The sequence below is a fragment of the Molothrus aeneus genome, chromosome 1 (genome assembly GCF_037042795.1).
Source record: "Molothrus aeneus isolate 106 chromosome 1, BPBGC_Maene_1.0, whole genome shotgun sequence".
In the NCBI taxonomy this organism is placed as follows: domain Eukaryota; kingdom Metazoa; phylum Chordata; class Aves; order Passeriformes; family Icteridae; genus Molothrus; species Molothrus aeneus.
The window spans coordinates 128,698,388-128,723,343 of record NC_089646.1 but is presented as its reverse complement, the minus strand read 5'-3'; the positions used below and the strand labels follow the sequence as shown (position 1 = coordinate 128,723,343).

General features: G+C 43.0%; 2 protein-coding genes across 2 annotated transcripts; one reads left to right on the top strand and one right to left on the bottom strand.

Moving 5' to 3' along the window:
• The first annotated feature begins 1,393 nt into the window (after window positions 1–1,393).
• On the top strand, window positions 1,394–7,846 carry CTHRC1 (collagen triple helix repeat containing 1). The gene is made up of 4 exons (XM_066564777.1): window positions 1,394–1,549; window positions 4,469–4,690; window positions 6,046–6,262; window positions 7,401–7,846. The coding sequence occupies exons 1-4, from the start codon at window positions 1,409–1,411 to the stop codon at window positions 7,541–7,543; spliced, it is 723 nt and encodes a 240-aa protein (XP_066420874.1). The 5' UTR covers window positions 1,394–1,408; the 3' UTR covers window positions 7,544–7,846.
• Window positions 7,831–24,883, bottom strand: SLC25A32 (solute carrier family 25 member 32). Its single transcript, XM_066564766.1, has 7 exons — window positions 24,712–24,883; window positions 21,797–21,947; window positions 20,642–20,727; window positions 19,275–19,435; window positions 13,317–13,430; window positions 12,643–12,788; window positions 7,831–11,164 (listed from the first exon to the last, which is right to left on the bottom strand). The coding sequence occupies exons 1-7, from the start codon at window positions 24,881–24,883 to the stop codon at window positions 11,029–11,031; spliced, it is 966 nt and encodes a 321-aa protein (XP_066420863.1). The 3' UTR covers window positions 7,831–11,028.
• Window positions 24,884–24,956: the final 73 nt, after the last annotated feature.

The following is a 24,956-nucleotide window of genomic DNA, read 5'->3' as shown; positions in this document are numbered from 1 at the left end:
TCAGTCCCAGCTCTCAGGACAGCGTGTGATGGGGTTGATGACAGCAGTGTGACTGACCTGTGGTGTAGCTCCCACTTCACTGCTCTTGTTCCACAGGCACAGACATGGAAAGGGGAGAAGTGGCTTAAGTGAAGAGCCGCATGAAGGGGCTCAGCCTACACAAAAATATGGTTCCATGCAGCCTGTTTGAATGACTCAACTTATTGTAGCATTCTTTCCTGCAGGAGAAATGTGTGGTTTTGTTAAATACTTCAGGGGAAAAAAAAAGTGTTGAAGCTTATCTCCCCCTTCTGGAAACTCTACCTCTACAAATACCACGAAGTTTGCAGTATACAGAAGCTACCTCTCAAACATTTGTCATTTCTATTTTGAATTCTTGAGAACATATCACATCCTTTATTTTACAGCGCTTTCTATTCTAGAATGATGAAAAGCAAAGTCTGATTCGGAATGAAACCAGTATGGGATGGTTTACACTGGGTAGCCAAAAACTTTCCCTTCGTTACTAAATTGCCAATGTTCAGTCTGGCAATACCAGGTTTTTCGAAAAAGTCAAAAATCCTCTATTGTTCAGAAGGATTTTGCGTCCTTACCTCAACTTCTGTTAAAGTGAAATCTGTGACTGATGCCCAGCGGATACTTTATCACAGTTTCCCTCGCGGTGCATCAGCATTTCGCTGTGGCGTTTGGCGGTGTCTTGAGACACAGCTCCTTCATCGGAAAGGAGCTACCGAGCGCCGAGCAAGCACCTGAAGACGTGGAACTGCCTGGGGCTCCGGGAGTGCAGGAGGAGAGCCGGGAGGGGCTCCGGGAGCGCCGGGCATGGTCCCGCAGCGCTGCCGCCGCTCGCTCGCTCGGCGCGGCTCGGCTCGGCGCGGCTCGGCTCGGCTCGGCTCGGCGCGGGTCGGCGCGGCTCAGCTCGGCTCGGCTCGGCGCGGCTCGGCTCGGCGCGGCTCGGCTCGGCGCGGGTCGGCGCGGCTCGGCTCGGCTCGGCTCGGCTCGGCTCGGCGCGGCTCGGCGCGGCTCGGCTCGGCTCGGCTCGGCTCGGCGCGGCTCGGCTCGGCGCGGCTCGGCGCGGCTCGGCGCGGCTCGGCTCGGCTCGGCTCGGCGCGGCTCGGCGCGGCTCGGCTCGGCTCGGCGCGGCTCGGCGCGGCCGGGGGCTCCGGCGCGGCCCGGGGAAGGCTCGGCGGGGCCGGCCCGAGGGGGCGGGAGCCCCCGGCCCCGTGCCAATGGCTGAGGGGGGTGGCTCTGCCTGGCTGTCTCGCTCGGTTACAGGATGGAAATTCCCGGCCTCCCCGGGGAGGGAGCTCGGGCTGCGCGCTCTGAAAGGCTCATTTATCGCCGCGCTGCCGCCCAGAGCGGGGAGCCGGGCTCTGCCGCGCCGGCCCCGCGCATCCCGCCCCGCACGATGCCCCGCGGCCCGGCCGCCGCCGCCGCCCCGCTGCTGCTGCTGCTGGCGCTGCTGCTGGCGGCGGCCCCTCCGCACGGCGGCTCCGAGAGCCCCAGGGGGAAGCAGAAGGCGCTCCGCCAGCGGGAGGTGGTGGACGTGGTGAGAGCGGCGGGCCGGGGGCCGGGAGCGGTGCGGGCGGGGGGTGGCTGGACGAGCCACGCAGCCGCTTTGTTATTGCAAAGATACGAAAAAAGCGATAGATCAGAGGCGTTCGAAAAGCCTGGCGGCCGCTTCAGGCAAAGCAGCGCCGGTCCCGCGCCGCTGGGCATCTCTCGGTTCAGTTAATTGAGCCCTTGTTGTGCTGAATCAGGAAAAAGCGGAGAAGGCGCTGCACGGGCTTTGACACAAACCGCGGGGTCTCGGCGGCCCGGTGTGTGTTTGAGGTCTTCCCCATCGGGCCCCGGGCGGGGATGGCGGCTGGAGCCGGCCCAGCCCGCACTCCCCGCCGTGCCCGGTGCCGGGGCTGGCTCCGCGCACTGCAGGGGCAACGCCGGAATCTTCCAGCCCTTCCAACATCAGTAGTGAATGCTGCTTAGTTCCTTCCAACGTAAGCAGTTAACTGCTGTTTCGCTCCTAAAGTGCTAGTGGATAAATAGTAATGAGAAAAACTATCTGCATGCTCACCGAGCACACTTTTCCTTGGAGTTGCACGAATGCACTATTTCCTTTGGCGGCAGGGACTGCACACCATTGTTTGCAATTCCACTGCTACTAGAAACCTGAATGCATTGGGACTATCCCATCTCAGGGATAGATGACAGAAGGGAAATTTTCCAGTCCTTGGAATGTAGAAAGCAGATGTGAAGGTATTTCTGTGAGTTGCTGGACTGTCAGTGGTATGACCATTTCTTCCATGATCTCCAGAGAGATCCCCTAAAGTGATGTGCTGGAAGCACCACTGCTAGCAAAGCTTCTTCCCTTTCACACTACTTCATTGCCTTTTCACTTTTATTGTGGAATTTGAATTGCATTGAGAATAAGGAACCTGTACACTTGGATGAGCTAACATTTTCTGAGCCGTGTTTCAGGGTCCCTCATTTCTTTGAAATTGCTCAGTGCTTTTTGGGTGCAGCAGAGTGAGCAGCAAAGTGTGGGTAAATCAATGGCAGCTGACTCATGCACAGCCCAGCTGTACAGATGCTTCTGCAGAAGCTCTGCCAGGGCAGAGTGGAGGTAGAACCGAGGGGGGATCCTGCCTTCAGTGGATGTTTAAAGTATGTTTTATGCATTTCCAGCTTAAGAATACATGAAAAAGACTTGACTTGGCAAGACATACCATTTTAGTTGGAGTAGAGCCCAAAGCCCAGGTGATTCTTGTGCTCTCATTTATTTTTTGGGACGTGCCATGGCTGAGGTGCTCTCCCTGTCTGGCTGTGAGTGGCAGCTCCTGTGTGGGGACAGGCCAGCCCTTCCTGGTGTCTCTGGGGATGGGGGCAATAGGCCACAGCTTTGGCCTGACTCAGCTCTTGCCTATTTCCACATGCAGGATTTCTGTGGTGAGGAACCACATGCGAAAGCCAGAGCCAGTCACCATTACAAATGGAGTCCAGTGGGAAAGCAAGAGCAAAACCAGATAACTGTTGCTGTGTGAAATAGAAATGTCCTTGCATTGTTCTCCTGGGTTGGTGCTTTGCCAACCAGCCCTCTCTCAGCTAACTTTTCTGAAACATGGTTTTCTTTGTGAAAATATTCCAATATTTCCACTACCTTTAGCCAGCAGGGTTTTCTTTGGTGAAGGTAGTAAGAGAAAGCTAGCAACCATTAGTCAAACCCTCATCTGACTTCTTACTAGACCTCTCCATGTAGTCACTGATTTTACTTTTGGTGTGGCTCCAGCTAAGCCTGTGATGGCTCTGCTGGTTTTGCACCAGAACCTGTGAAAAGGCACAGCCTCAGAGAAGAAAATTCACCAGTTTGACAAAGGAAAGAGGGCAGAGGCTGTAGTTTACAGCTCCTGCAGTGCAGACAGGGGCATGGCTGGCATGAGGGGGAATAGCTGCAGCACTGCTTCTTTTTGAAACAGATGGGCATTAAGTGGTTTAAACTAGATGAAGACAAATAAATGTGAGAAAGTGGAAGAGCAGAATACAGCTATCTGGGAGGATTTGGGATGAAGACTGGAGGAAGCAGTCAGTCACCAGATAGGACAGAGCACATGAAGTAAAAGCCCTGGCCAGCCCCTGCAGGTTTCTGCTCACCATTCCCATGCCCAGTGCTCCTCCCACATCCCAGCCCTTAGGCTGCTGAGGGAGGGAGCTCTGGGCTTCACAAACCTACTCTCCAAGGTGGGCAGAAGGTGGGAAGGTGATGTGTGTTAACATGGAGTTTGGGAGAGCAACATTTGACCTTTCCTAATGCTGTGATGTTAGGAAGGATGTGAGTTTGCCCTCCTCCCATGTCTGCTTTCCCACTGTTACAAACAGCTTCCTGAGTTCAGCTTTATTCCAGGATGCAGCTTCCCACATCCGTATCACCATCCATTTGTGTGCATATTGGAGACTGAATTGTGGGGCTTGATTATCACCATGTGGTTGTCACCTCCTCACCAGAGGAGCAGTGAGAGAAGAAAAGTGGCATTACACTTTGCTCTCTATGAAATGGAAAATTTTCTTAAAAAAAAAAAAAGGAAAAATAATACTGAACATGTATTAGCATAGACAGTTATACAAGTGATGGTGGGTTAGGAGAAAGTAATTATTAACATGTGACTTCTTTTTTTGTTTCTGTTTTCACTCTTGTGAGGTTTTCCAACAGGTTTTAATTCTTGGACTAGGTAATTTTTTAATGCTAGGATTTATGCAACTTTTAATTTAAAAAGGCATCTTATTTTACAGCAAATTCTGCTGGCACTGCTCATTCTTTTTTTTTTTACTTCAGTGGAACCGTTTTCTGGGAGATGCAGAAATAGCCCGTTGTGGCACAGCAGGGGGTGTGCGCTTTGTTGTTATTCACTTGTGTTTGACTTGGTTAGCCTCGGAATTGAGGGGTGGAAGCAGCAAGATCTCTTCTCTCTTCCAGTATAATGGCATGTGCTTGCAAGGCCCCAGCGGCGTTCCTGGACGGGATGGAAACCCGGGAGCCAATGGGATCCCCGGGACACCTGGGATTCCGGGAAGGGACGGGCTGAAGGGGGAGAAGGGCGAGTGCATGCGCGAGAGCATCGAGGAGTCCTGGACGCCCAACTTCAAGCAGTGCTCATGGAGCGCGCTCAACTACGGCATCGACCTGGGCAAGATCGCGGTAAGCGGCGCTGCACCGCGGGCTAACACTGCTCCAGCCTCACAGATTTCCTGCTTTTCTGCATGCAAGGGCGAACTTCTCAAAGGCCTAGCAACTTTGGATTGCTCTCAGCTGTGTTTCAGCTCTGTGCCTCTTTCATTCCTGGAATAGGGTTTTGGAAGAATTTTGTAGCTGGTGTAAGAGTACGTTCAGTAGACCAGATCTGTAACTGTAAGGCTGAAAGTCACAGTACCAAAAAAGTACCTCTAGCTTGCCCAAAACAGGGCAAGGTTTTCACCATTTCAATGCTAAGAAGGGATGAACATCTTTAATCGGCTATTTGTACCCGTCTTTATAACTCTTGCTTCATAGTGGTTACTCACTGAAACTCAGTTGCAGTTGCAGGATGCTACTGCAAAGGATCAGCATTGCTCAGGAGCAGAGTTGCCAGTGTCACCCAGACTGACACGAACAGTCTGTCCTCACTGCAGCCCTGGGTGTAAAACTTTTAGAAAAAATCCCTGCTCAATCCCAGCTATGAAGCAAAGCCCGGAGTGATTATAGCAGTTTAACTGCTGTGCTGTGGCTAGAGAGAGAATCAACTTTTTCAGTAGACTTTTCTTACTGCCTGCCTTGTACTTGCAGAACGGTCCCTAGCTTTTTTCTTTTCTTTTCTTTTTTCTTTTTTCCTTTTTTTTCCCTCTTTTTTGTCTTTTGTCTTTTTTTTTTCTTTTTTGGTCTTTTTTTTTTTTTCTTTTCTTTTTTTTTGGTCTTTTTTTGGACTTTTTTCCCCCTATGATATCAAGCATTTTGAAGACAGGTTAACAACCACTTAAAAACCTGAAAGTATGTATTTTTCAGCTGTGGAGCTTTTATTGGGTATAAACTGCTCAGAAGTCTTGTGATAATCGTTAAGTCCAGGATTTCTGTTAGCAGAGACAGAAACTGTGCTGTCGTCTTGTGCAAGGACTTGGGGGTTGGACTAGATAATCTTCAGAGGTCCCTTCCAACCCTTATGATTGTGTGATCCTGTGGCTTGAGTGCAGCTTTCAGAGAGCTTATATCCTTTTACATAAATCCCAGAAGGTGACTAGGCTAGCAATTTAACAGCAGGTGTTGTCTAAATAAAGTTAAGAATTTCCATAATCCATTTCTCCTTTACCATCTATGAGGTGCTGTTCTGATTTGCATCTTTGCACCACAAGGGATTTCCCAGGCTGTAATTTTTTTTTTTCCCCCCAGAGGGACCTAAAGAGAATAGCCAAAACATTTTGAAATAAATACATTCCTAAATCAATGTCCTAAATATAAATATATAGGAAATAAATGGGCTCAAACCCAGAGGTTTGTGCCAAAGCACCTTTGTCTCCTGTCAGGAATGCACGTTTACCAAGATGCGCTCCAACAGCGCCCTGCGCGTGCTCTTCAGCGGCTCGCTGCGGCTCAAGTGCAGGAGCGCCTGCTGCCAGCGCTGGTACTTCACCTTCAACGGGGCAGAGTGTGCTGGCCCACTGCCCATCGAAGCCATAATATACTTAGATCAAGGAAGCCCAGAGCTGAACTCTACCATTAACATACACAGAACTTCCTCAGGTATGTATGCCGGGAGAGCAGAGATGGAGCAGAAGGAGGGAGCAGCAAACACAGAGAGTGGCCAACTCACACTTGTTCTCTTACTCTGCTGTCTCAGAGCTGGCTATTGATAAGTGACAGTATTATAATTATTTATTAAGTGGTACTTTCTTGCTGTGGTACTTTTTGTGGTACTATATCCTGAGATTTAGAAATGGAAGAGATTTCTGTCCAGACAGGTCTACTGATCTCTGCCACAACATGACTACAGAGACATTCTGTGCTGTATTAACCCATGGAGAAACAGCCTTACTGCCAAGTAGACAGTGTCATCCTGGCTTAAAATACTGGTATTTGCACATTATCAGTGCAAAAATGAGACTTTCCTCCTGCAATTTCTACTCTGATTTCAGGAGGGGTGCAAAAGTACCTCCAACGTAGGGAGCAATCTGGGAGCAATTATTCATTTGCTTAGCAGAGGCAAATTAGTGAATTCATTCAAGATAAAAGGATGTGATACTAAGAAAAAGGAACGTAATGTCCGTGTCCTTTCTCCATTTTTCTCCCTGTACTGCATGACTGCATGAAATCTAATGTCTAGAGTTGTTATAGGATTTTTTCAGCATAGGGGGTAGAGCTGACTTGTCTTCATTACCCCACCTCCATCTAGTGGTGCTAGTGAGGCATCAGGAGTGCAACTTCATGCAGAAGCAGTGACGGACATTGGAAAAGCTTACAGGGTGGCAATCACCTTTACAGAGCTGGGCTGTGCCCCCACCCCCTCCCATCACTGCTAGAAAGATGTCTGGAAGGGTATGAAGCCATATTCCAGCCCCCAGTGTGTAAATTTGGGTTTTAAAGCAGCAGCTATACCTCCCATTTTGCCATCCTGTGGATGGTGATCTGCTTCAGGTACTGCAGTGAGTGTCAAAGAGCAGCACAGACAGAGGCACTGCATGCCTTTAACTGATGTTGCCACATATCTACATAAGAGTTTTTATTGCTGAAATTGTTTTAAAATTCTAAAACTTTTTCACATTTAACTAAATAGCACAAGCTTGCAACAAGCTGCTGTTCTTATGCACTTGATTCCACCTTCAGTTGTGAAATACAAAGGGATTGTGTCTGCTGAGGTAACCTGACTTTTGTCTTTAACCAGTGGAAGGTCTGTGTGAAGGGATCAACGCTGGCTTGGTGGATATTGCCATCTGGGTGGGGACATGCTCAGATTATCCACGGGGAGATGCTTCTACTGGATGGAATTCAGTCTCCCGAATCATCATTGAAGAACTGCCAAAATAACTTCCCTCTCTTTTTATAATACCTTTTTTTTTTTTTTTTTAATTTTGTACTATTTTTTCAGAATTTATTTCAATAGAGTTGGACGCAAGTTCTGGACTGAAAGGCACCAAAGCCTTGCATCTGTAGCCTTTGTCTTGTTTTGTACACAGCAGAGGCTTTTTATAATAATCATTTTAGAATACAAATATCAAAACCAAGTTCATTAACATTTTAAATTTCTTTTTTGATGTTATACCACCACTGTTTTTAGAATTAACCATAACTTTTTGTATCAAATAAATAAGACCTTTTACAAAAAAGAAATCCGGGTTATTTTATTGAACATTAATCTGTTTAAGGTATTTTACATGGTGTTGTGATACACGATTTCTTTAGAAGGCTTTATAGATAAAGTTCAAAGAAAGTAAAATCAGGTGTTGGCTTTAGCTTTCAGAAAACATACATAAAATGCACTCCTGTAAACCTGACTGCAGAATAGGATGCTCTGCTGTTACAGTCTTGTCTCAATGAACTCCTGGTGACTTAACTGTGACCCAGACAATGTGGTAAGTTTAAATACCTCATTATGAATAACTGAGCAAAACCAGACTATTTAAGCTCTTCTTCCCTCTCTCGCTTCTTGATAGACTGGATTTCAGTGTAATATCTATGACTGGTCTCCACTACTAAGATGCAGACACTAAATAAATTTACAGTTACAACACTTAATTTCATTGCTCCAATAAAATAATTCTCCTGGATTTAGCCTTTCAGTTATACAGAATCACTTTGGTGTTAGTTAAAAGCTAGATGTATTAAACTGTTTAGAAGATACAGACATAAGACAGGTTGAAATGCCTAGGCTTTCCAAAACTGAACTGGTAAAGTGAAACAATGATGTCACAGCTGTTTGACAAGTGACAACACTGATCATGCCAACAGACCATAAGCTTCAGTGTTTTAAGTATTTTCTTTCAAATGCTGCAAGTGGCATATTCAAACATTTTTTAAATTTTTACATATTCTAAAGAGAAACAACAATCATATTTGTATTACAAAACCAATTTTACATTAATAAAAAAACTCATGAAAAGCATGTACAACATGCAAAAATCTCCACTCTTCCCAGAAATTAAAAGGAAAAAAACCCATTAAATCTGAGATAATGAATTTATTTCAGCTATTTAGAATTAAATCTCATTTTCTTTTATGAACAAGCTGTAAGATTTGCCCCAGCATGGGCAGCCCTTGCCTGTAGCTGTTGTTGCAGATACTGGGTCGGACACCTGCAGTGAGGGGAGCACTTGGGCTTGCCCAACTGCAAGATGGTGTGTGAGATTTGCTGCAAGCCAGCAAGTTACACAGCTGGTATTTTGTCTCTGAAGAACTGCAATGTTTTCACTGGCTTGGAGGATGGTTTTAAGGTACCTGAACACAAACAAGTTACTATGAGCTGAGCTGTGGTGTGAACTTAGAGAACGTCAGCTAACACACAGTGAGTGATTGTGCACATGCTCACAGCCTGCCCCTGCATTTATCCTGAAGCATGGGTAAGCTGTTCTGGCCCAGAGCACACTAATCCAGGCTAGTACGTGCACAGCTTTTCCTCTTTTATCATGTTTTCATATGTCTTCACAATACATTTTGGATCCTGGGTGGTAGAGTTAACTCAGTGTTCCATTAAATTCATTCTGTGTACCACCAAACACACAAACCCCAGTAAGCACCCTCCGAAGGCAGAAGCTGCTGTTTTGGATCTACATTATTTACATGGTAAACTTCCAGTAAATTTATCTTCAGCTAAATACACACAGAACCTTCCGTAATAAAAACCAAAGCCAGCCATGCTGGCCCCAGATGAGAATATTTTCTTTCCAATGAGATTATTAACTCTATCAGTAGAGGGGATGGGATTGTGGAAGAGAAAGTGTAAATTATGAATAAGTTTAGTTACACACAATATGTGGTATTTGGCAATAGTTTCTACAAAAACAAGAGCGTGGATTACTGAAATGAAGACTCAAAATACTGAGTAGTTTCTGTAGCTTTCTGGCTTCTAACTTAAACTTTAAACCAAGTCCCTAATCTGCTAAATTTTTATTAAAAATTGTTCTTTCTGCTTTAGGTTAGCCTGGTAAACAGGAAACTTCTCTAAGTGATTACTCTGCTCCCTATGAAACTGATGTTTTTCCCCCGTTGATAGCCTTTGCTAACTTATTTCCTAGTTAAATGATACTTACTAGATTCTTAGTATCTTCTTACCAACAGCAGGAGGCAGATGTTAGGGTCAGTAATATATTTATTAAATAAATAAGACCCAAAACCACCAAACCCAGAACTCTAAAAAGTACATATCCTTGATGGCAGTTATTGGTGTGGAAAAAAACCCCATAACTATTATAAAAAATTACTGATATGTACTATAATTTAATTTATCAGTAAATTAGCAATCAATATATCAACAATCTTTTCCTTAAACCAAATCAGAAGACATTAACAGATTGTTCTGTTTTTTTAAATAAAGTCCTGTGCACAGGGGTTTTTTTAGACTAGAAACATTTTTTTTTCCCAGAGAATATTACTGAAAGTAAGTGTGGTCCTATTTTTTGCTACACTGGCTTGAACACTGCATCACTATAGGATTACTAGAAAAAAATCCTCATCTTTAAAATGTAAGCCTACTTTAAAATATGCATTTACTTAGTAATATGTGGTCAGCTGTATCAGTAATGGAGACAGACTGGCACAGAGAGAGATGGAGAGAGAATGAAAGAGAGAAAATGAATTAAGCTGCCAGCAACGTATGCACTTTCAGCATGTTGGTCTGCTGCTAAAACCAAGTCAAAAACCACAGTGCAAACCTGGCCTGCTATGAGACAAGAACTGAGCTTCATCAGACTTGCAATTATTCAAACCCAAGAATGGACAGCTGTTTTAAAAAACCAATTTGTTTCCAAACTGCACCCCACTGAGACACACATTTTTGTGTTGGATGAACAATGGAGTCTGGAGCATTCCACATCCTAAAATCTGATGAATAACACAGAGGTGGATTCAGATGACATTCCTTGTTTTAATGAGACTCAGATATTTAAGAAAGTTTTGACAGCCCCCACGGTTGCTTTCATATGAAGTTTTCCACTTGTGCAGGAGCAGAATTGCACCAACTGTTATCTTGAGACTTGCTGAAACTGCTTAGTGAGTTATTCCAGGCAGGCCAGGATGAATGGAATTGCTGTGCAGCTGCCTTCACCCAGTCACAGCACTCTTATTTCACGGTTGCAGACATCTGCTTCAAGCAGACACAGCTGATTCAGAGAGGAAGGCAGCAATGCAGGAACGTTCAACAGGAGAGATGTTGGCAGGGTTTATTGTCTCTACATTCTTTCCTTAAAATACCAGATCAATTCACAGTGTCAAAGAAGACTGCTGAAGTAAATTTCTCCCAGATCATGAATATAAAAAATAAAGGATAGATTCCTTCCTAGGAATACAAGTCCATACCTTTAATTATTTTCTTTCCTAAAACCAAGTAAAAAGCCAGACACATTTTCATAAACTACAAAGGTAATACAGCAGGCAGGAGTCACTCTGATTACATTAGGTATAATTCCTTTGTAAAATCCATGAACACCTTCTTTCCTTTAAAGACAAAAAAAAAAGAAAAGGTTTTAATTAATGTCTTTTAATAGAAAAAAATGAGACATAAAACAAAGCCTGGCATTTTATTTCTCACACTCCCATTGAGAGATATACTTCAGGTTAGAAATAACAATTTCAGACAGTGCTTAAGTGCATCAAGTATTAACCCATTGTTTTTTCTTCTGAACATATAATAGCATTAAGTAGATCAGTTATTTAGCCCAGGCTTTGAGTGTTTTTTGTGGGTACTGTCTAAGTAAGGCAATTTACCATCTTTCTTCATGCTACAACAACTGGCTAAACAACGAAGAAAACTCACCATTCATTTTTTGAGATTTTAAGCACCCCTTCCAGAATTTTGATTCTACTGGCCAATAAATAAGAACCTAATTTCACCCAATTTGAATCAGTGTGTCATGCTAGGGCTGTTAAAAAGTTTTAGAGACATTAAATCTCAGCTCTTTAGGTGCAGACCTCATAGGCATAGAACACCTGGAAGGAGGAGCAAACAGAGATCCAAAGAAATGCTTGGGTGTGGTTTACACAACCCTCCTTAAGTCCCATTTGTTTCATCATGAGCTCAGCAGTGGCTCCAGAATGGCTGCACTACACTTGACCAGAACTAAAAAGCCTTCCTGCAGCCTGCAGCACTGAAGGGCTCAGCACAGACACATCAGAGCTACTTTTGCTCTGAATTGCCTCCAGTTGAAATGGTTGCACAGCCTCTGAACCAGGGGTGCTCCTGGATCAACAGAGCTGGCACTTACTGCACTTACTGAGCTGGCCCCTCTTCACAGCCAGGAGCCCATTCCCACCTCTGCAGCAATATGGCCCAACCCAGAAGCACTGCCCAAAGCCAAGGATGCACATGCACATACATGGCCACCCTTGGTAAACACACAGGTCTGTGTGCAAACTCTCCCCTGCACTGTGCAGCTCAGGGAAGGTTTGTGAGAAGATATGAATAGGTGTGAGGTCACAGGTCTCTAAAGGTCCTACAGGAAGGTGGGACCAGACAACAAGTGCCATCAGGCCCCAGGGTAACCAGGGACATCAGTATAATCAGCTCTGGCTAGCTCACTTCACCTTGCCAGGAATTTGGATTAGCCACAACTCCCAGCAGCACAATGCTCCTGTCCTATGTGATAAGCCAAAGCAGTTCAAGTGAGACTTCATTTAGTGTCCCAAACCAGCCATGACAATGTTATTTTTAAGCCTGTGAAATTTGCTGGAGAAGAGAAAAGGGAGACAGAATAAACAACAGGAACCTGCAGGGGGCATTGGCTCTCTCCCATCTCCTCCTCTCTCCTTAGCTTACTGCTGTTGGTGGCATCTTGCACAACATGACTTTGTACAACTAACACTTTGATTGCTCTGAACTGTACTGGCTCTGCAAGTCAGCAAGAAGCCAGTAAAGGTAGCTCTGATTCTGTAAAACTCAGTCTGCAACATGCAGGCTTTTAATTTTGCACACCTACCTCCAGGTCCTGCGGATCACATCAAACACCCCAGAGTATGTGTTATGCTGGTCTTGAAGACGAGCTCGCACAACTTGATAGGGATATGTTGCTACCACAGCAAATATTTTGGATACAGCTGCCATCATTATGTATTCCACAGTGTTCTGAAAGCAACAAAAATTGTCAGGCTTGCCTTAGGTATAGTTTAAATTAGCCAGTTCCCAAAATCTTATTTGATTTTTAAATGTACAACCAAACAATACTCTAGATTTTTCCCTCTTATGATACAACACATTAAAAGAAATGTCAGTTTTTACTACATGCAGCGTTACAAGTAATTGACTGTAAAACAAACACTTCTTCCAATGGTAGCTACCTTTGCCCAACTTGCATCCAAACAGTTTTCCAGGGTTTAATACCACCCCCTATGGTTCCACAATGTAAGAAAAAACCCTCATTCCCTCCTCTAAAATTCTCAAAACACTTGCCAAAATAAGAAGTTGGTTTTCAAAACCAGTGAAAACCAGTTGCTTGTTCCTAAAAAGTGAGAAAGTATTATTTCCTTCTATATATTCTGCACTTTAATGAATGTACCAATACTTTGCACATTTGGCTGCTGTATAACCTGACAAATGGAATCTACTTCTGATTATTTACATGCCACAACACAATTTTATTCTCAAGCATCCTACCAGTTTTGTATCTGATACTCTGTTTCTATACTTGTTGTATCTCTCTTTCAAATCCTCGTAGGCCATGAACTGAAGTGCTCCATGTGATGTTCCGAACAGACCAGGCACAAATCCCTAAAAAAAGGATAAAACAAGGTTAAAAGGTAATGCACAAAATCTAAACAACTTGAGAGAGCACAGCTCACACCCCTACATTTGTCCTCCCTTAATGTACAGACTGTGCCTGCACTGCAGTTGCAGTCTGACTCAGTATCCTTAAGGGCAGGCATCACACCAACACTCAAAAAATGCTACTTTTCTGACATACAGCCTAAAGTCACCTCCTGAGCCACTGAGATAAAACAAGTGGCCCAGGGACTCCACCTCACAGAGCACAAGCTGGTAACACAGATTAGGATTGCAGGATCACAAATCAAGCTCAGTGCACATTTCCAGAGACTGGCAGTGAGGGGTCTGGTTCCACCTGAGACTGCTAAAGCAATGACAGATGCTGGCAACTCAGAGAAGAGCCACCAGGAGCAGAGATACAAAACATTATTGTGATTGAGCCTGGGAAATAGATATGCATGTGTTTGCATGTGTGCCTCTACAAAAATGTGTGTCTATGAGATATATATATACATATTTCTAGACTAAAAATGTTTGTGCCTATATAGAATCACAGAATCATTTTGGTTGGAAAAGATCTTTAGGATTATCAAATCTAACTATAAACCTGACACTGCCATGTCCACTACCATAACATGTCTCTGTGGGAGAAGAGACTGAGCTGCTCCAGCATTGTCTTTCATACACACACAAACACATGAAAATACACATCAACGTTTAGTTTCAAAAAAGTTGAAATGAAGGGGGAAAACAGGTACTTTCTGAACTGTCTCCCCAAGAAAGAGAAGACAGGAGTTCCCCTAGGAGCAGGAGAAGAGAAGACAGGAGTTCCCCCCAGCAGCTGGCAGCTCCATTAAAATGAGCTGCCAGCTGCAGGGGTTCTGAAAAGCACTAATTCTTTTTGAAGAGTTGGTCAGTTGCATTGAAAAACACAAATAAATGGATGATTAATCATCTTGGCCAGAAAGGGACTCAAAAGCTTGCTGCAAACTATTAGGGTACAATTATAACAGAGTAAAGTGTTCAAAATGTGGGTAAAAGGACTCAAAGAACCAAAGTTTATTTCCCATGATCCATTCAGGCAAGAAAAAGGAATTAAAAAATGTGTTCAGATGCCAAAGTCTGTGTTAGACTAAAAGTCAAGCCCAAAATGTTGAAGACTTAGTCTGACTTAATCAGAATATGATTAAAAGCCTGGAGAAGGTGAAAAGGAGAAGAGATCCCTGAAGGAGTCCACTGAATTAGTGTTAACAAGACAAAATAATAAAACTCCTAAATTGCAGAAAAAACGCCAACAACTAAAACTACAGCAGGCATAAAAATTGCACGGATAATACACAAAATACCACTTCAGGGATCAGCTTTCCAAATGCCACATACAGATTTCTAAAGTTTTTCAGTCTTTCAGGAAATGATTTTTTAGAATTTCTTCTTCTCACAGTAAGAAATAATGGTCATGAACTCAACATCAGTGATCACAAACTAATGAAATGCATTAAAGGCTAGTGAAAGTCCCAGGAAAAAAACCTTCCCCAAATGAGAACAAGTGGAATTAAACCACTTATCTGTATTTTGTCAGCTGTAAGCACAAAGTGAAGTTGAAGCCAAAGGGCCCCAACAGAGGGAAAAGGACACCTTTGGTTTTCAGAAATCCTGGATCAGAGAAGAAAATAAAAGCAAAACAAAAACAGAAGAAGAAGAAAAAAAAACCTATACAAAAATGTCAAAGAAAAAATTATCCGGGTCAGCAAAAAAACCCACCAAAAACAGTATGAAACTTATGGACAGTGATAGCAGGGAAAAACTTCACAAACATTTCTTGGTGATTAATCAGTAAAACAACTAAAGGACAGTGGAAGTAATTGTTCTCTACTTGGAAAGAATTAGAACAATGTATTTATATCATAGAAAAATGAGGTAATACTTTCCCTGCCAACAAAAGAAGAATGTTAAACAACCTTTAAGAGAGCTAAACTCTTAAAACTTAAGCCAGAAGATTTGGATAACTTGCACCCTTGAGTCCTAAAGCATCTACTGGTTGTACTTCACACACAAATACCAGCAGGCTTAAAGTCTTGTGCTGAGCTTCCAAGGGCTAAGGGACTTTTAATGTTGGGCCAATATTAAAAAATGCAAGAAGGGAGTGAGGCAACTGTCAGCCAATGTGCCTCAGTAAAATAGGAGCTGACCCAGACCTTTATTGATCATAGAAAATAATGTACTCTTATGGAAAAATGTTTCAAAGCAAAACTGATTTCTTCGCAGCACTGAAATATCTTGGCTGGGGAAGTTTTTGAAACATATTCTATTTTCTTATTCTTAGAATAATTGAATTCAAAATTCTTTCTTGCCACAAAATTTGATAGAATTTAATGTTTTTTTTAATACATAGTATGACTGTAAAAAGAAATTTTATAATAACTTCACATACTTCTTGTTATTTTCTACTTTAATATTTGAAATATATATTTAGAAGATTTTTCCAATGAAAACATGACAAGATTAATGGTTCCTCAAAGAAGTCTTGCTTGAATTCTCTTTCAACGGATTAAAACAACAGATGGAATTAAATATACTTCTATATTTATATTCTATAATTAGAAATTTAAATGCATATAATTCTGAGTAGCAGACAGTGGGAATAAAGAAATATTTTAAACTTGGCTTAAAGTATTTTAAGTGCTGAAAATCCAGACAAGAAGAAAATGTCCTGTTGGTCAGTGTTTCAAATGTTACCCATCACAATAAAAAGAAACACAAGCAAATATACACACTGGAAAACCTGTGCTTCTTAGTAAAGAAGGGAACAAAGTTCATTTGGTGATGTGGTACTCACATCACTGCCTGAAGTGCTTGACAGCACTTAAGCCAGAACAGCCTCTGCTGTTTCAAAAGAATGCAGCAAATACCTCTTGTAATCTCTCCAGTGCTGCCTTCATTTGGGCTCTCAGTGTGTCAGAGACCTGCAGCATCTGAGTGCCCTGCTCTGACAACTTGTGCAGACAAGACACTGAAGTTGCCACTATCATCTTGATTCCCTCATGGTGAAAAATGTTACCATCTTTTATGTGAAAGCCACTTATGCTTATGTCTCTTTGTAGAACCTGCAACTTAAATTAAAATCAAGATGGCCAAATCTCAAGGGATTTTGCTATGTACAAGTACAAAGATATAGAAAGCTTACAAGCTTCATATTTACAAGAAGAAAAATAACAGAAGCAAAGCATGCAAAATAGAGAGAGCTAAGTGCCTTAGCCATTGAGGGACCAGGAAAAGTTCTTTATCCTCAGAGCATAGAATCTTGCCTACCAAAAGTGAAATGCCAACACAGAAGTGCCCAAACGTATTTCACTTGGTAACGAGCAGACATTACTGTTATGACTTTTGTTGTTGTCAGCATGCTACATTATTATTCTCAGTCTTGATGAACCTGGATTTTACTTTAATCTCCTTAAATTTTATACATTTCCTGTGTATTTTACTCTTGATTATTAAGCATTGCTCTATTTCCAACTGCTGCTTCTATATCATCAATAAAAGAGAATAAAAAATGCACATACAGAAATACAGAGGCCATGAAGGATGCTAGTTGCATTCCTGACTGATGTCTTAGTAGCCAGTCACTCTAGAATATACATCTAACAGTTTCTCAACAGCTCAGAGATATTTTAGGTTTTCCTAAGAGCACCAATCCTACAATCTTACAACTATTTTACCTTGTTTGGGCACTCCTACCTTATGCTTGAAAAGAACAACACGGCACTCATAAAATGGAGATGTTTGCATTCATTAATGGCAAGGTAATTTTTAGAGCTCAAATATCCAGCAGATCCATGGGTGTGTTCAAAGTACATAACCCCAAGCTGTTTTTTAATTCAGCCTGGTGTGCAGCAGAGCAGCTCTGTCATCAGGGGGCCAAAAGACAAAGCCCAGTGGATGGAGGGTGTGGAAGATCACTGACTGGATGATGACTGGGATAAGGAGCAAAGGGGACTCCTCCTGCCTTTTCAGAACCAGGCCAAGTTCAAGAGGAACAACTTACTGAGAAACCCAGATTCAGACAAACTATGTTTGATGAACAATCAATACCCAGCAGAGCTAATAAAGACAGCTTTGATCCCTGCTAGAAAGATTGATGTAGCCTGACATAACCTATTTGTACCTCAAAGGACTGAAGGGATTTGCTCAGATCAGTAACAGCATCTGTGCAGTAAAGAGCAATATTGAATTGCTTGGTCAGAAATACCATTCTTTATTGTCTAAGGAGACAAATCTCAAACAGAAAGAAACTGCTTCCAGATTTTATTTCCAATTCTATCTGAGACAGTTGCTCTGTTTGAGATCCCTTCATTTACTATAAGGTGGTACTACCTGAGATCCCCTTATCTGCTACAAGGAATGGTATCTGAAATGAAGATTATGAGGAAAAAGACAATTGTGTGTACTACAACTCCTGACTCAGAGCAATTAACAAAGCTTTAGCTGTACAATTTCAAATAGTGCAAGAAAAATAAAAGCTCCCCCAAACACTGAAATGGAGGAAGCTAAACCATGTACAAGTCCAAGAGCCACCTGAAGAGGTGCCTTTTTCCCCAGTACAGACAAGGTTGAGAGAGTCCTGACGTCAAATGGAAGTTGCACAGTGTGCATACTTATGTAGGTCACTCAGGACCTATTTAGGTCACCTTCTTTGCAGATTTAAGCAAGTAATTTGCTCTTTCAAAGGAAGTAGCTGCTTTAGTCCCACATTTGCAGATTAACACTACAAAGAAGTGTCTAGTGCCAAAGGCAACACATGCTACTGGCAGGAATAATCTGAAAAGAAGGGTGGAAGGACATCTTAAAACCTAACAGATCCAAGAAATCAGAACTTATCTACATGGAACAGAGCAGACATCCAGGCAGGCAAACCTGACAATTTCAATTTAGGAATAAGTAAGGTGCCCTGTTCCTGGTGTTAGAATTTGGCAATCATTGCCATGAAGCATGCAAGTCTTACAGAATAGGAAGGATCACATTTTTCACTGAAAATAGACTAAGCTAATGTTCAGAAGTCAGTCACTAAGAGAAAGTGGTCTTGTTCCCTATTCCTGGCAGTGTTCAGGGCCAGGCTGGATGGGCTCTGAGCAGCCTGGGCTAGTGGAAGGTACACCTGCCCATCACAGGGGTGTTGGAACAAGAATATCTTGAAGATCCCTTCCAACCCAAGCCATTCTATGATTCTGCAGCACGACTTGCAGGAGAAGAGCCAGCCTGAACTAAAATAGGTTTCTTCACAACTTCCAGGCACTGATGAATGCATCTTGATGTCATGACCTGAAAAGAGGAGGAGGCAAAAAGTCCAAATCTTGTTGCCATCTGTTTCCCTAAATTAAAGGGAACAAAAACCCCACACATATGCAGGCCCTATTTAGAAGTCTGCAAATTTAATGTATCTAGAGCTGACAGATTACAGACATCAATAACCAGAGGGCAAATAAGCAGTTGTGAAACCATGCATTGTGGAAGAAAAAATTAGCAAGTACTTTAGTCATGTTATCTTCCAGAAGAGGTTAGAGATACAGAGATAAGGGATAAAATGCAAGGAAGTACTGCCAGCAACATAGTTGCTGCCCTGCTTATCCAAATTCTAATTATAAGAAGATTCAAAAAAATTACAAAGCAGTTTATCACCGGTATAATGGTTTTTCTTCTGACTAAGCCTTTTTTTGCTGCAGTTCTTCAGTGGGGAAGACTCACAGAATGAAAGTGAGCTATTAAATTTTTTTTTTTGTAGACAAATATTTAGAAGTCTCACCATGCTACTGGGTGGTGCCAGGTAATCATGGAATTTTTCTGAAATGTGATTACCTTATATAAGCCACGGATGCCCTCTGTCTTGTATATCTTTATGAGAGCATCAAACATTCCTCTGTACTGCCGCTTGGATGGATCCACACCAGCGTTATACTGCAGCACAAGTCGAGTCTTGGTTACCCATATTGGGTTTGTAATGCACAGGGTCATGGCTCCTGAGAACACACAGAAGTTACTCTCATTGTTATGCCAACTCCACAGATTGTCCCAGTCTGTTCAGGCCAATATAACACAGGCTTCTACAATGACAAAACTACTTCTCCTACCAGAGTACTCATACTGTTCAAAACAGGTGAAGTTTATGCCCTCCATTGCTCCCTCCCTCTCCCTTCAAAGCTCACTGTCCAGTCCAATTCACTCCTGCTGTGGTACTTTTGCAGGGCACAAGTATTTTTGCATATTCCCTCTTTTGCTTCACCTTTCCACAGTTAGTAGTATAATCTGAAGTAGACAGTAAACGCAGTTTCTTAATGTACAACTGATTATCCAAGTTATTCTTCAATATACAATAATTCAAAATTTAATGGACACTTCAGTGATGTGAGATTTGCTTAATAATTTTGACAGGTTAATAGCAAGAACCTCTTATAGCTTTATAAGTTATTAAAAATACCATTGTGACAGAATCCATTATGACATTTCATTCAAACAATATGCCTTACATTTCAACTTTAAATGAATGCTTCAAAAGCCTAATGAAGTTTTCCAAATTGCCTGCACAGCATGTAGTGACAGGACAAGGGGGAATGATTCAAACTGAAAGAGAGTAGGTTTAGATTAGATACAAGGCAGAAATTCTTTACTGTGACAGTGGTGAGGCACTGGAATAGGTTGCCCAGAGATGCTGTGGATGCTCCACCTCTGGAAGTGTTCAAGACCAGGCTGGATGGGGCTTTGAGCAACCTGGTCTAGTGGGAGGTGTCCCAGCCAAAGACAGGGGGTTGGAACTAGATTATTTTTAAGGTCCCTTCCAACCCAAACCATTCCATGATTCAAGAGGCTACCTCCTTTCCAGGTCCAGGTGTTAAATATTTAACAAGTTAACAATCTGATAGCAGCAGATTTCTATAGTTACATTTTGGGACCCAATACAGTACTAAATATGTAAAGTGCCTATACAGAATGAAAACTAGGACAAAAGACATTTTGACAACTGCTAATTCTGCACAAAACTGAAGACCACAGTCACCCACCTATTTGTGCTAGACATCTTTGTTTTATTTACAGACAACAAACTATTGCATCTGGGCTGGAACACTTACCCTTGCCATCTGTAAGAAAAAGCTGCATTGACACAGAAAGGCAAGTAACAGCATATGGAAAGGCTACAAGTGAACATTAATTTTTGCATTTAACCTCACCAGCCTCTGCAGCTGACACTAGGTGTTCGCTCGCACTGAGACTTTCCATCTTCCCTTCCTTCTTGTAAGCTTTGATGGCATTGTAACTGGAAAATGTACAACATAGTTTAGTGAAGGTGAACACAGACCTACATCAAAAAAACCCAATCCAGAATGACATACCTGACTTAAGATCATGGTGGTACACAGCCTTTGAAGAAAAGGCATCCAAACTACTGTTATTTAATTGATTAATTGTCTCTGAGCAGTCAGCTCTTTAAAGTGAACTATGGTAACATATATTTAAATTGTAAAATTAAATAGTCAGTATCAATGGGACTGCATCTTGAAAATTATCAGATATCCAGAATTAACTTTTAAAAGAATTTTAGTGGGACCCACAGTGCTAGGTCTTGACCCTCTAGCTCAGAAATACACTGAGCATTCTTCTCTTGATCCAGTTTGCAATCTTTGTGAATTAAGGAATTGTCAACAGAAGATGAAGTGTCAATAGCAATCTACAGCAAAGCTTAAGGAGTACAACAATACAACAGCAATACAACAAAGTACAATACAACAAAGTACAACAATAATAGAGTTTAGACAACTGACAAGTGAGCTCTGCATAGGCATACCAGCTAACTGTAAAGTCCCCAGAGTCCCTAAAATGTTTGAATTAATAGGGATAAATACTAACAGAGTTAATAAAGTAGAATATTTCAAAATGGGCTTTAAAAGCAAAGCCCATGAACTGACAAAAACAATGAAAAAACTGTCACTAAAATGATTAAAAACAATCAAACATTTAGTTTTAGTAGAAAACTTCACGCTCTTTATTTTCAAGAAATCAATTTAGATTCTTGTTTTTCATGGGGTTTAAGACCAGTGTATTGGCACTTTTAGAGAATTCTTTCTGAATAGTATCACCACCTCTCAAATTCCTTAGTATTTTCACAGCAGCAAGGGAATGCACTGTACCTGACAAAAGAACAACTCTCTGACTCAAATTGCTTAAACAGCAAACCATAATAAACGTTAACAAACCTGGACTAGCTAAGAGAATGACAAGTTTGTAAGTCCCTTAGCACATTTTTATACCTCACAAAGAAGATGCAATGTATATCTGAACACTACATTGTGCAGGCAGCGAGTGACACATTTTACAGCTCTACTTACAAGAAGAAGTAAAGTCCCCAGGAGGCCCCTGCTCCCACCATGTTTGGAGTTACCCCTTGGTACAAGCCTCGAAGCCCCTCATGCTTCCAGACTGTGCTCATACAGTGAAGAATTCCATTGTACTTTGGCCTCAGCTCCAATCCATCACTTACTACAAAAGAGAGAAATGATACTGGAAAACATTTCGGGAAGCATAAAGTTCAACTGCCTCCAAGCCAATCCAGGAGTCCACAGCCTCCAAAGCAATAAATGAACATGAAACATAATTGATCAACTGTATTACATGAGTGTTATTTCACAAGTATGCAAGAGCTGAGGTTTACAGCTTTATAAGCTTAGAGTTGAAGAACTTAGGGAAAAAAGGGGAGGAAAAGAAATAAAAACCAGAGATAACTACTTAGCTCAGTAAGAGGAAAGTTCCTATTAATCTGACAAGGCTAAGTAAATGCACTTTTGTACATTTTTGATGAGCAGCAGATCTGAAGTTTTCTGTCTCTTCTTTTTAGCACTCCAGCAATTGTGCATCATTTTTCAAGTGATATGGATGGCACCCTTGACATGTTTCTCTAAGTTGTTTAGACAAGTCCTAAGTAACAACCCTTAAATTCAAATTTTCTCCTTAAAATGTTCTATAAAGCAATGGCTCACGTCTTACTGATTCCCAAGTCAGTTTTTACCAGGATACACAAAGGCTTCTTCTCCCACCTAATAACCTAACAGCTGGTTGTCCAAATGTTCAGAAAATACCACTTCAAAAATACAGAAAACGACAAGTTTTTGTCTGACAGATCATGTAGAACATGGATGTCCACAAAGCTCAGAGTGGTGACTACTATTGCTCCTACCATAACAACAAAGGAGTAAGTTGATTACTGATGGGGTATGTGATGCAGTCCATGGTGAGATGACAAGAGGTAACAGACACAAGCTGAAATACAGGGAATTTTGACCAGAACTTTTTATCCAGCAGAATGGCCAAATACATGAATAAGTTGCCTGAAGAGCATCTTTGGAGCTACTCAGAACTCCAGTGCACAAGACTGAACAAACTGATCTACGCAGAGCTTATCTGAGTAGGGGGTGAATTCCTCAGCTCTCTTCTAAGCTAAATTACTCTGTGATGCCAACATAGCAGCAGTTTTCATTCTTACTACAGATGTATGGCTAGACTGCAACTCTACTGAAAACTGATCTCAAAGTTTTACAAGAACTGTAGTTTTTGTGTCCCCACCAAAATGAATCCTGGTAAACAGGCATCTTCTGTTCAGTGCCACATTATTTCTAATTCCTTTTGAACTCTTTGTCCCATAGACACTGTGACAGACTTCAGCACTACAGACAAAATGCTTTTGCTGAGCACAGTGTGACAACGTCTCTACACCTTGACAACCTTTTGTCTCCTTCCTGAGTAAGTGTTGCTAGACCTTTCCAAAGACATTTGTGAAATCTTTTACCATGCAGACACTAGGTCAAGTTTATAAACATATGAAACAACACTGGAAATCAGAGACACAAACACAAGTCTTTCTGTCACTGATGCTGCCAAGAATCTTGACAACATTCATTTCTGATATCAGCTCCTGCTCCCTCATTGAAGACAAAACACAGGAATTATTATTTTCAACCCAAAGAAGCATGTGAAAGTACATGACCTCCAAAAGCCACCTAATCCAAACCTGTATTCAAACCAGATCTAATTAGATCTGGTTACTTAGGGACACGACCAGTTGACTCCTGAATGTTTCCATGGCTGAAGAGATTACAGCCTGTCTGGGTAACCTTTTCCAGTATTTGACCATTCTCACAGTAAAATAACTGGAATTCTCCATGCTTGTGCCTGTTCCTTTTCGGGTCCTTCTAACTATCTCCAAGAATCCAGCTTTACCTTCTCTGTGTCTTCCAAGAACACTGTCATAGATTGCAATTTTAGCTCCCCTCAGCCCTTCCTTTCTGAGGCCAAAGGGATCCTGTTCTGTCAGCCTGTTCTGTGCCATGTGCTCCAGCCCCTTCACCAGTCTGGTGAATTCCACTGGAGTCACACCAGTGTGTCACTGTCTTCCTTCCTTGTCCCGGAGAGCCCCAAAATAAACACAGTACTTCTGACAGTCTTAAAAATGGAAAAAAGAGAGAAAAGAGCCCTTCTGCTGGCTGTGCTTCTCATAATGCAGCCCAGGATGTGCCCAACTAGGACTTGCAGCGTTTTGAATTTTGAAAAATGTCTCTGTGATAGTTTGGTTTTGAGATCATCAATTTTTAAGAATAAACATCCATATTTAAGAAAACAATCCAAAGATAAAGTAAAATGTTTCAACCTCTCTGAAAGAAAATATGATAAATGGTGGACAAATTTTTCAAATCAGCAGAAAAGTCAAGAGAAGTTGCCATGTTTCCCTGTGGAGAAACAAACCAGTCACAGAGTTTTCTGCAAGACAAAACCACTATTGTTAACAACCAAGGTTATTCCAAAACCACCGCTAGCTCTGAGTGTTAAAAATCTCTGGCATAGAGGTGAACTTTCAACGTGGGCTTGGGCAGCCCGCCTGCTGAAGGGGCAGCGCTCGGGTGCCTCTGGCACTGGCGGCCACGGCAGGGGGGAGAGGCTGGCAGCTCCCCGACCTGCCGGCAAACAGCTCGGGGCCACCGCACACGCTGCAGCCCCTACACGGGATAAGGAGCACCCTGCTATCCCTGGGATAGCAGGGAAGAGAACGGGAGACCCTCCCGGCTCACGGCCAGTTTATTCCAAGCCGTGGGGCTGCCCCCGGCACCGGGGCGCTGCAGCCGCGCACGGGGCGGGCAGACAAGCGCGGGCTGTGGGCGAGAAGCCCGGCAGGTCCCGGGCCGGGCTCGGCGGGCTCGGGCACGCCGGTGCGTGCTTAGGGCGGGACGGCGGCGGGCGGCCGCTCCGGCCTCACCTGCGAAGCGGATCTTGACGAGGTCCAGCGGGTGCAGCGCCAGGGTGGACAGGACGCCGCCGCTCATTCCCGCCGCCAGGTTCTCCAGCCGCACGTGCCGCAGCACGGAGCGCAGCGCCGGCTCGCGTGACAGCGGCTCGCGCGCCGCGCACGCGGGGCCCGCGGCGCCCATCGCCGGCCGCGCGCGCGCAGGAGCGGGGGCGGGGCCAGGGCCGCGACGGGGCTCGCGGCCTCGCGCGAGAACG

What these genes read in the sequence shown, in the direction of transcription:
- CTHRC1 (XM_066564777.1), top strand. Translation starts at nt 1,409, where the DNA reads ATGCCCCGCGGCCCGGCCGCCGCCGCCGCCCCGCTGCTGCTGCTGCTG. An exon ending in AGCGGGAGGTGGTGGACGTG is followed by an intron (nt 1,550 to 4,468) that starts GTGAGAGCGGCG and finishes TCTCTCTTCCAG; the next exon opens with TATAATGGCATGTGCTTGCA. An exon ending in TCGACCTGGGCAAGATCGCG is followed by an intron (nt 4,691 to 6,045) that starts GTAAGCGGCGCT and finishes GTCTCCTGTCAG; the next exon opens with GAATGCACGTTTACCAAGAT.
- SLC25A32 (XM_066564766.1), bottom strand. Translation starts at nt 24,883, where the DNA reads ATGGGCGCCGCGGGCCCCGCGTGCGCGGCGCGCGAGCCGCTGTCACGC. An exon ending in AGTGTCAGCTGCAGAGGCTG is followed by an intron (nt 19,436 to 20,641) that starts GTGAGGTTAAAT and finishes GTGTGTTCTCAG; the next exon opens with GAGCCATGACCCTGTGCATT. An exon ending in GCATCCGTGGCTTATATAAG is followed by an intron (nt 13,431 to 19,274) that starts GTAATCACATTT and finishes TCCTTTTTTTAG; the next exon opens with GGATTTGTGCCTGGTCTGTT.